Source organism: Octopus sinensis, linkage group LG20, assembly GCF_006345805.1.
Source record: "Octopus sinensis linkage group LG20, ASM634580v1, whole genome shotgun sequence".
NCBI lineage: Eukaryota > Metazoa > Mollusca > Cephalopoda > Octopoda > Octopodidae > Octopus > Octopus sinensis.
The window spans coordinates 5,948,127-5,958,244 of NC_043016.1; the positions used below are offsets into that span (position 1 = coordinate 5,948,127).

The following is a 10,118-nucleotide window of genomic DNA, read 5'->3' on the forward strand; positions in this document are numbered from 1 at the left end:
TGTAATCTTCAGGGATACAGGCATCCAGCAACAGGACCTCTGTAATGCTATGATGGACCGTGAAGTCTGGAGTAGCATAGTAAATTCCATTGTCTCGACAACAGTCAAACAATGATGATGATGATGATGATTGGGTTTAATCCTGCTGTATAGCACCTCGAGATTATGTCTTTTACTATAGTGCTGAGCTAACCAAAACCTTGATAGGATATGGGGAAACAAAGTGAAAGAAGCCCATCATGTACACATACATAGACAAACATTGTGTGTTTGTGTCTCTCCTTGTTTTGACAGCCTGCGACAGCTGTAAATGAGTGTCACTGCCATATAAACAGTGTCCTTTCCTCTCCCCTCTCTCTCTTTTGGAGAGGCACTGAGCAGCTATACGCACACATACACACACGACAGTAACTTCCACCTACCGAATTCAATCACAAAGCTCCGGTCGGCTCGGGGCTATAGTGGAAGACACCTACCCAAAGTGCCACGCAGTGGGACTGAACCCGAAACCATGTAGCTAGGAAGCAAGCTCCATAACCACACAGCCATGCCACTTCATTTCCAATATTCTGCCAAGACATGTCTGGCCAAGGGGTAATACTATTTTCCCTTGAAACAGATAGGCATCTGGCCATAGAAACAGGAAAAGCATCTGGCCATAGAAACAGGAAAAGCATCTGGCCATAGAAAATTTGCATCAACAAACTGAGCTTTGCAAGCACAGAAAAATGGATGTTAAAACAATGATTATACTGGTCTAACTGCATTTTCACGAAAACCTTTGCTTCTTAATAGGACTGGGAGACGTACAAAGTTAAGAGTTGAACCCACCTCATGTAATGTGGTCAGATAATTTAAGATACTCTGGAGTTCATCTTCCAAAATTCCTTGACCCTTGCGGATTAGTTCTTTGACATAGAGAAGCATGAAAGACCTTAGTTTAATGATTTCATCTCTTGTTGGCCTTGGACCATCTGAAATTTCAAATATAAATCAGAAGTTTTGAAAATTTAATAAAATATCATTTATAAGTATTAATTTTAGATTCATGGAAGAAAGGAAAGGTATATCTCAGTGAATTGTGTTAATTCTGAAATAGCAGCCAGTTGCAAACATAGTCAGAGTATGATATGACATGTAATACACTCCTTCACTACTTCACATTTGAAATTTGAGTGATGTATCATTCCGGCAGTTCAGGCAGAACTAAAGCCAGTGAGAGACAAAACATATATATATATAAATGTGTGTGAGTGCAGGTATGTTTGTATTTCATTGTCTTGATATTGCATGTTAGTTTCATAAAATATCATTTATAAATGTTGATTTTAGATTTAGGGAAGAAAAATAAGGTATATCTCAGTGAATAATGTTTATTCTGAATTAGCAACCAGTTGCAAACACATTCAGAGTATGGTATGGCAATACGCTCCTTCACTACTTCACATTTGATGGGTAGGGGGCTCCAAAAGGGATCTCAAGGAGTAGTACCACTGCCTTCCTGAGCTAGTTTTCCACCACATTTCTTAAAAATCATGGTAGAGGCCTTGGTCTCAGGACCACTCCTGTCTAGAAACTGAGGTTGGGGGTAAGCAAGGGCATGCTCCCTGTAGAAAATCCAGCTCCAAAAAAAACTCATGATAATAGCAAAGGAGAATGGGCACCAGCCAGTCCAAAGGTTGGGGTGGGCTATGCCTGCCTACCTTTGTAGGTGCATGACTTGCCTTATGATGGCCAACGGCCTGAGGAGAATCTTGGGGTGAGGCTGGGAAGTTGGAATGTGGGTAGTCTGTGTGGAAGGGGAACTGAGGTATGTGAGGAATTGAGGAAGAGGAGGGTGGATGTGTGTTGTGTACCAGAGGTTAGGTGGAGGGACCAGGGTGCAAGATTTGTGGGGGTCAAGGGAAGAAGGTACATGTTGTGGTGGTTGGAAAATAGCAGGGGGACTAGAGGTGTGGGAGTTTTGGTGAAGGAAGAAATCTATTTTGGAAATGGAAGGAGGAGTTTGAAAGCAAGGATTTGAAGGTAAACCTCAGGAAGACAAAGGTGATAGTGAGTGGGGTGGATGGAGAAGTGTTAGTGAGTAAGGTGGATCCATGTGGTGTATGTGGCAGGAGGGTAATAACAAATGTAGTGTTGTGTACGAGATGTAAGAAATGGATCAATGGTAGATGTACGAAAATGAAGAAAGTGACCCCAAGACCGGCAAGAGAGTTTGTTTGTGGAAGATGTGAGAAAGGAGCTGAAGGGCTGGCAAAGTCAGTGGAAACACTATGTGACGAGGAGGAGACAGTGAGGGGGGTTTGTTATTTGTGGATGTGAAGCAGCTGTGACAGCAAGAGCAAGACTTGGCTGGGTGAAGTTCAGGGAATGTGGAGCATTGTTATATGGGAAAAGGGTCTCATTGAAGACGAAAGGAAGGGTCTATAGGAGTAGTGTGAGAGCTGCAATGCTGTATGAGAGTGAGACATGGTGTCTGAGAGGGGAGAGAGATGGTAATTTTGAGAAGGAATGAGAGAGCAATGATGAGAGAAATGTGTGGCATGAGGCTGTTTGATAAGGGGAGGACTGAGGACTTGATGGGGATGCTGGGGTTGGAGGAATCGAAAGGGCGAATGGAGTGCAGTGGTATGGGCAGGTATTGAGGAGGGATGAAGAGCATGTTCTGAAGAAGGTGCTAGAGTTTGAGGTGAATAGACAGCGAAAGCAAGGTAGACCGAGGAAAATGCAGAAGGGAAAAGTGGAGGAGGAGATTGGGAGGGTTGGCTTGAGAAGGGAGGATGCCCAAAACTGGGCAAGATGGTGAAATGGTGTGAGAGTGGTTGCTATGGCATTGAGGTAGATTCTGGATACCCCCGTTAACAGGGAGAAACTCGGATTCAAGTGACGGATGATGATGAACAGCAAGGGTGCTGTTGCAATGGCAACTTGTGCCTGCACTGCTGAATTTTTCTGCAATTAATTTCGCCGTGCCAAAAGAGTATATGAGAAATTTTACCTAATGTAGAGAAGTCATGTAAAAACAAAAAGACTATTTCTTACCAATGCCTCTTGGAGTGAGTCCACTTCTGTCGTAGGGATTCACAACCCAGTAGTAATACTTCAATGTGTGCATTGTTTGTAGTACAGCACTCACACGCCGGATGCTGTTGTAAATCTGGGCATCATTGATAAATTCTGTAGCAAGGTAGCTGTAGAGTTTGGTTTGTACCTGTGCAAGAAAAAAAAGAACATAACTTCATTTGGAAACTAATCATGGATTAATGATTCTTTTCAAGTTTAACACAGGGTAAAGAGTAAATACCCCATTCAGTCATGAATGACCATAGGATTGCACTAGAAAGATATCCCCCACGGCACAAGTCTGAGCAAGGTTGTTTATGGAAGACCAGCAGTCGCCCATGCATACCAGCCTCTCCCTCTCCACACTACCAATGTTGTCCAAGAGAAAGGCAAAGACTGATACAGCTTGGCACCAGTGACATCACAATCATTTCTATAGATGAGTGAACTGGAGCAACGTGAAATAAAGTGCCTTGCTAAAGAACACAACACACAGTCCGGTCCAGGAACTGAACTCACTACCTCGCGATTCTGAGCCCAACATTTTAACCACTGAGCCATGCGCTGTCACAAGTTTAACACAAGGTCATCAATATTTGGGAGAGAGGGTGAGTTGATTATATTAGCCCTAGTACTGGACTGGTACTATATTTTATTAACACTGAAAGGATGAAAAACAGTTGACCTCTGCAGAATTTGAACTCAAAGGGAAAAGGACGGGAAGAAATGTCACTATATATTTTGTTTAATACACTAATGATTCTGCAGATGATGGTGGTGATGATGATGATGGTGATGATGATGATGATGGTGATGATGATGACGACGATGATGACAATGGAGACGATTATGATGATGGTGATAGTGATGATGATGATGATGTTGATTATGATTATGATAATGACGACGACGACAATGATGATGGTGATAGTGATGGTGATAGTGATGATGATGATGATGATAGTGATGATGATGATGATTCTAAAATGTGAGTAGCCATGTGGCTATCTTTTCAGTAAGAAACCTATTCTTCTCTGGGCCCCTTTTCTCAGACTTTTACCACTCATCTCCTAGCAAATATCATGTCTTAGGGGTCATAGTCTTGCAAGCTGCATGGTAACCTTATACTGTTGCTGGTGTTACAAAGAGAAAAAAAGAAAAGAAAAGCACCCAGTATACTCTGTAAAGTGGTCAGTGTTAGGAAGGGCATCCAGCCATAGAAAACCATGCTAAAACAGACTGTGGTGTATGATGCAGTCCTTAGGCCAACAGACCCTGTAAGACTGTCCAGTCCTTGCTAGCATGGAACATGAACGTTCAATGAAGATGATAATATGATGATGATGATGATGACCTGGAAATTGAAAAGATACCAAATCATTTCTTACCTCCACAGAAGCATATATCCAGAGACCTGGATTAAAGAGGATGTGATCAAAGAGGTGCTTCAACAAGGTTCCACCAGCAGGCAACTTTACCAAGTACTGGGTTAGCTTCAAAAAGCTGTTTAAAACTTCTGGAGTTATGTGTTCTCTTGAAGACTGTAAAAAAAAAATGGTATTTTGATAAAAAAAAAAATTTAATTATTTTACTTTACCATCAGCCAACTCCATCCTTATCTACCATCAACCATTTCTACCACTGACTCACTCCCCTTCACACTCTCACAAACTTACCTACCCACCTATACCACTTCTCTTTAACCCTTTAGCATTTCAACCAGCCACATCTGGCCAAAATATTCTGTCTGTTTTTATCTTCAAGCTGGCCAGATCTGGCCTGTTACACTTACCCTAAAATATTATTCTAAAAACAAACAATCAAGTCATTGATATCTTAAAAGTACAAGATAATGCTTAAAACTAATTCGAATCAATGTAAACAAATAAGCATTACATTTGACAGATAAATCTGAATGCTAAAGGCTTGTTTATCTTCTTTTATCTTGAGGATGTGCCCCGACAAATTTTCACTGCCATCCTCCTTGTTTCCCAACTGGAGTGACCATGTATTTCTTCAACAGCAAGACACCTGCATCCTCTCCTACTATCACATGTTATTCTCTCATCACCTTGCATAAAAACCACCACCCTCAGTTGAGGGGTTTTGTCTCGTGTCCTGTAAGTTACTTGGTGACTTCACTAATGCTGAAATCATGTGTGTGCAAAACACCCAGTAAACCCTGTGAAGTGGTTGGCATTAGAAAGAGCACCCAATCATAGAAAGCATGCCAAAGCAAGCATATATGTATTTATATAATGTAATACCTTTTCTAGGAGGTAGCTGATGACAAGGAATCCTTTGCTCTGCAGTAGTTCTTCCTGGATTGACGAAGAGCTTTCAAGAAGGTCACACAACAGCCCCATTAGGTTAGCACTAGAAATAATGAGAAGAGAAAAAAAAAAACAACAGGTTAAGTGTTGAAAGAGAGAGAAAGAAATAATAGATGGACAAAGAGAGAGAAAGGGATAGGGAAAGATAGTGTGAGAGAGAGGGGAGAGATTTGTAGGAAAACAGAAATAGATATTTAGAAACGGATAAATGAACACAGATAATCTATTCATTCACATACATCCACAGAGACAGAGGGAAGAGAGAGGGGAGATTGGTGACAGCTGGTATTCACAAATGGGGGAAAAGCAATCAATATCCAAGTAGAATTTATATTATGAGAAGTTTCTGTCTACCGAGCCCACTTGCAAGGCTTTGGTCAGAGACCAAATCCAAAACCTTGTAACTGGGAAGCAAATTTCTTAACAACATCATCCAAACTTGTGTGTGTACCTACAATGGGCCTCCTTCAGTTTCAATGTATTAAATCGCTCAAAAAGCTTTGGTTGGCCCAGGGATATAATAGAAGACACTTACCCAAGGTGCCATAAAATGGGACTGAACCTGAAACCATGTAGTTGGGAAGCAAAACTTCTTAACCACACAGTCAAGCTTGCCACCTACTAACACAAAAGAGTTTATAACAGGGAAAATGGATGTAATCATCTATTTGGTAACCTTACCAGATGCTGTGGTCTATAGTTGATTTCTCATTTGGTGCTTTGTTCACAGGGTAGTCTAACTGGCCAAACAAAGGGAAAAGGACCTGCAAAAACATAAGAAATTGCAAGAAAATATTAGGGATAAGAATAACTGCAGATCTCCTTATAACTCACTTTATCAAATGTGCTGTCTCCACCCTTATATAATCTATCATATGTCTATCTACCCTTATATAATCTATGTTCTGGTAATTTACATTTATAGAACCTATCCCTTGGGTCTTTATCTTTATAAATCTTCCTTTTCTCAGTCCACCCTTATATAATGTCATCTCTCCAGCTACCCTTATATATATATGTTCTATCTGTCTACCTTCATAAAAGCAGTGTTCAGGCTGATCACCTTTATATAATCTGTTTCAGTCTCTACCATTACAGAAACTGTCCCCTGGATGTCCACCCTGTCTTCTCTCCATCCACTCAGATATACCCATATATAATTTGTCTCCTGTATCTCCACTGTTAAAGAATCTGTCTTCACTCTGTCCACCCATTTTCAGGGTGTTAGGAAAAGAAAACATAATATCCTATCTAAAAATTTATCCTATTTAAAAATCAAAAAATATCAACTAGATAATGGCTGGGATATTATTGTTTACTCAAAGTGGTCTTCTTTAGTTTCCACCAAGATGGCTCTGGAATCTAGTGCATGCATTCCTCACTGTGTCCCTGGAAAGATCTTCAAACACCTCCTGGATCAAGGTCACCATCCCAGCCCTGGTGTTGCAAGCAGAGTGGTTGATTTCTTTCTCATCCATGGGATTACAATCAGGGGGATTGTAGGGGCCAGAAATTGGGGCTGGTGAAATTCTCTGACAACCACTTCTGACTTTTTCCAGAGGTATGACAAGGAGCAAAATCCTACTGTCACACATATACCCTACCAACGGCAATCCTTTTGAATGAGAGTTTGACCAGTCTCCAGCAGCTTCACATAGCCAGCTGCGTTGAGCCTAAGTTCCATTTCAAAGGTGTGGGAGGCATGACATTACCTCACTGGAAATACACCCAAAGACTATCACAATTCGAAGGAACTTGGCTTTCATAATACATGGGACATCACATAAATTAAGGGCAAACCACCTGTTGTTCTAGGTATTGTACAACTGGTCCTGGCAGAATTTCTTTTCATCTGAGAAGAACTTGATCTTCCCTAACTCAACATGATGCCTCAACTTGTTCAAGAACCTCTTTGCCTTCGTCGAGTGATTCTCCTTGGCCTTGGTTGCCAGAATTTCTTCCTTGCGCTTCTTGTGTGACTAGTAACAAACATCCTCATTCCGGGCCAGCTTCACAGTGGCAACCCCAACAGCTATCGCTCTTGCCAAAACCAAGATTTTCCAACACCTTGTCTAGCAGTTGTTGGGTGAATTCTGGATTACAGACATTCTCAGAATGCCTGCTATGTCTCTAACTGTTGGTCACAACTTTATAGTCTTTATTGTAGTCTCATGTCACATCTTGCAGCCTTTGGTGTTAATAGAGCATTCAACAGCAGTCATGGTGTTGACATTTCAATACCCAGTGCAAATCATCATGATACAAGTAACACTTTTTCCATATTCAAATATTCAGATGGCTTCCCATCCTTATCAGCTAACTTTTTATCAACTACAACTTCAGTCTTCATGCTCACCAATAAACCAAGCTGTTCCTCAAATAAGGGAAACGTAAAACATCATCAAATTTAGCCCAAACACCCTGAATAATCTGAATTCTCTGTCCACTATCCCAGGCTACGATATATCAAATTTGGAAGTCCAATGAAACAAACGATAAAAATAATTTTAAATATTTAATTTCTTACTTCTATTCCTCCAAGGGAATGAAGTGTGCTCAATAAAGATCTGGTGATGATTGCCTTCACATCCTATGAAAAAAGAAAAGAAATATGCATTATAAAATACTGAAATCATTGTTTAGACAAGAAAATATAAATGGATTTATGTCAAATGATTTTAATAATGAAGTCGTAGCTGTGAGATGATGGTATTTGCTTTGTTACATTCATTGCCACATGAACTCAAGTCTTATTTTCACTGCATGGCACTTTGGATGAGGGCATTTTAATGTGTATGTGTGTAGGGGGGAGCATTCAAGTATCCTTGCCTTGACATCACATGATGGTTGTAAATTAGCAAGTGCTATGGTTTGTCTCCAGTCATCTTTGGAAACATAAGGTTAGCAACAGAAAGGGCATCTGCCCAGAGAAAATCTGACTCAACAAATTCCATTTGTCTAGTGCAAGCATAGAAATATGGACATTAGGATGATAATGATGATGATGATCTTCCCAACCACATGATTTCTGATTCAGTGCTACTACTTGGCATCTTGTTGAAGTGATTTCTACTATAGCCCAAGGCTAACCATAGCCTTATGAGTGAATCTGGTGGATGGAAATTGAAAGAAGCCCATCATATGTATATATGTGTATGCACTCTCGGAGTGGTTGGCATTAGGAAGGGCATCCAGCTGTAGAAACTCTGCTAGATCAGATTGGAGTCTGGTTCGCTAGACCTCAGTCAAATCGTCCAACACATGCTAGCATGGAAAGCAGATGTTAAATGATGATGATGATGATGCATGTGTGTATAACTGTGTCTCCTTGTCTTGACAATGTATGATAGTTGTATAAGTGTCATAGAAACAGTGTCATTCATTTCCACTACTTTGTGAAAACATGTCTGGTCATAGGGTTATATTAACTTGCTTAGAAAAAGGTAAAGGTAGGTGAAAAGAAGGGTAACTGGCCATAGAAAACCAGCTCTTGTGCATTTTCTACTGACCCATGCAAGCACAGAAAAGCTGACATTAACACCACGATGATGATAAGGAGGTGGAGGAGGAGAACAATGATGAATAGAAGGTTTGACAAAAATATTTTATGTTAAAATTCAAATTCACATTTGTAATTTAAATATTAACACTTTAATGAGGGCAGTCTTATAAATTTGGGGTTGAAGCAGTCTCATAGGTTACCATAAAATGCAACAAACATGTTAAATATGCTTTTGTTGTACCTTGGAAGAGTCATGACACCAATAAGAACATGTACTGATTCCATTTCACTTCTCTTACCATTATTATCATTATCAGTTAACTAGTCAACCTTCATCATTAAATTTTCAAAATTTCACATCCATTTTCCATATTGGCATGAGTTGGATGGTTCAACAGGAATTGGCAAGCCAGAAGACAGCACCAACTTTACTGTCTGTTCTGGCATGGTTTCTATGGTTGGATGCCCTTCCTAACACCAGCCACTATACAGAGTGTACTGGGTGCTTTTCACATGGTACCAATGTTAGTGAGATTACCAAGTAAGTCAAAAGGCAAGTCCCCATCAAATTGTTGGTGTGTAGTACTGAGGGATTTGGATCATTTTTACTGGATGAATTAACTAATTGATTGGTTGCTTGACCCTTTAACATTTAAACTGGCCATATCCAGCTAAAATATTCTACCTGCTTTATATTCAAACTGGCCAGATCTGGCCCTTCACACCTACTCTACAATGTCGTTCTAAAATTAAACTACCATATCATCAAACACCTGAAGCTACAAGATAATTCATGATTAAATCAAAACAATGTTAATGAATAACTATTAGATTTAACAGAATAAGCTGAATACTAAAGTGTCAAGACAATCAATTAACTAATTAATTTGTTGCTCAATCAATCGGCTAGGTGTGTTAGTATCCTTTTGTCATCATTTGCAACCTCATTAATGATATGCCCATTAAACATCAGGTCCATCAGTTTCCATTAGCTAATTGGTTAAATTTTACTAGTAGAATAACAATAGAATAAATTGAATAGAACCAGTGCTTGTGTAGTTATTATTGGTATAATGGCCCTCTCAAAATACAACAAAATCTGTTTCAATACAAAGGTCAAGAATCTCACAAACCAAATCCCAAAAATGGAATGTTAAATATGAAAAATTTTTTAAATTAAAAAGACATCTTACTTGTAGCATGAGAGCATGCGGAGAGTG

The 10,118-nt window shown here is 39.8% G+C and overlaps 1 protein-coding gene across 6 annotated transcripts in view; it reads right to left on the reverse strand.

Annotated features, from left to right (window-relative positions):
* Nucleotides 1-10,118, reverse strand: part of LOC115222454 (neurobeachin) — a 322,620-nt gene that overhangs the window by 254,571 nt on the left and 57,931 nt on the right. For all 6 annotated transcript variants that reach the window (XM_036511698.1, XM_036511695.1, XM_036511694.1 and 3 more), the window contains exons 11-17: nt 10,092-10,118; nt 7,924-7,986; nt 6,078-6,160; nt 5,331-5,439; nt 4,452-4,604; nt 3,043-3,211; nt 832-974 (exon numbers count right to left, since the gene is read on the reverse strand). The exon at nt 10,092-10,118 is cut by the window's right edge and continues 114 nt beyond it. In XM_036511698.1, coding sequence (XP_036367591.1) covers nt 832-974; nt 3,043-3,211; nt 4,452-4,604; nt 5,331-5,439; nt 6,078-6,160; nt 7,924-7,986; nt 10,092-10,118 — 747 coding nt within the window. The remainder of the gene's footprint in view (nt 1-831; nt 975-3,042; nt 3,212-4,451; nt 4,605-5,330; nt 5,440-6,077; nt 6,161-7,923; nt 7,987-10,091) is intronic.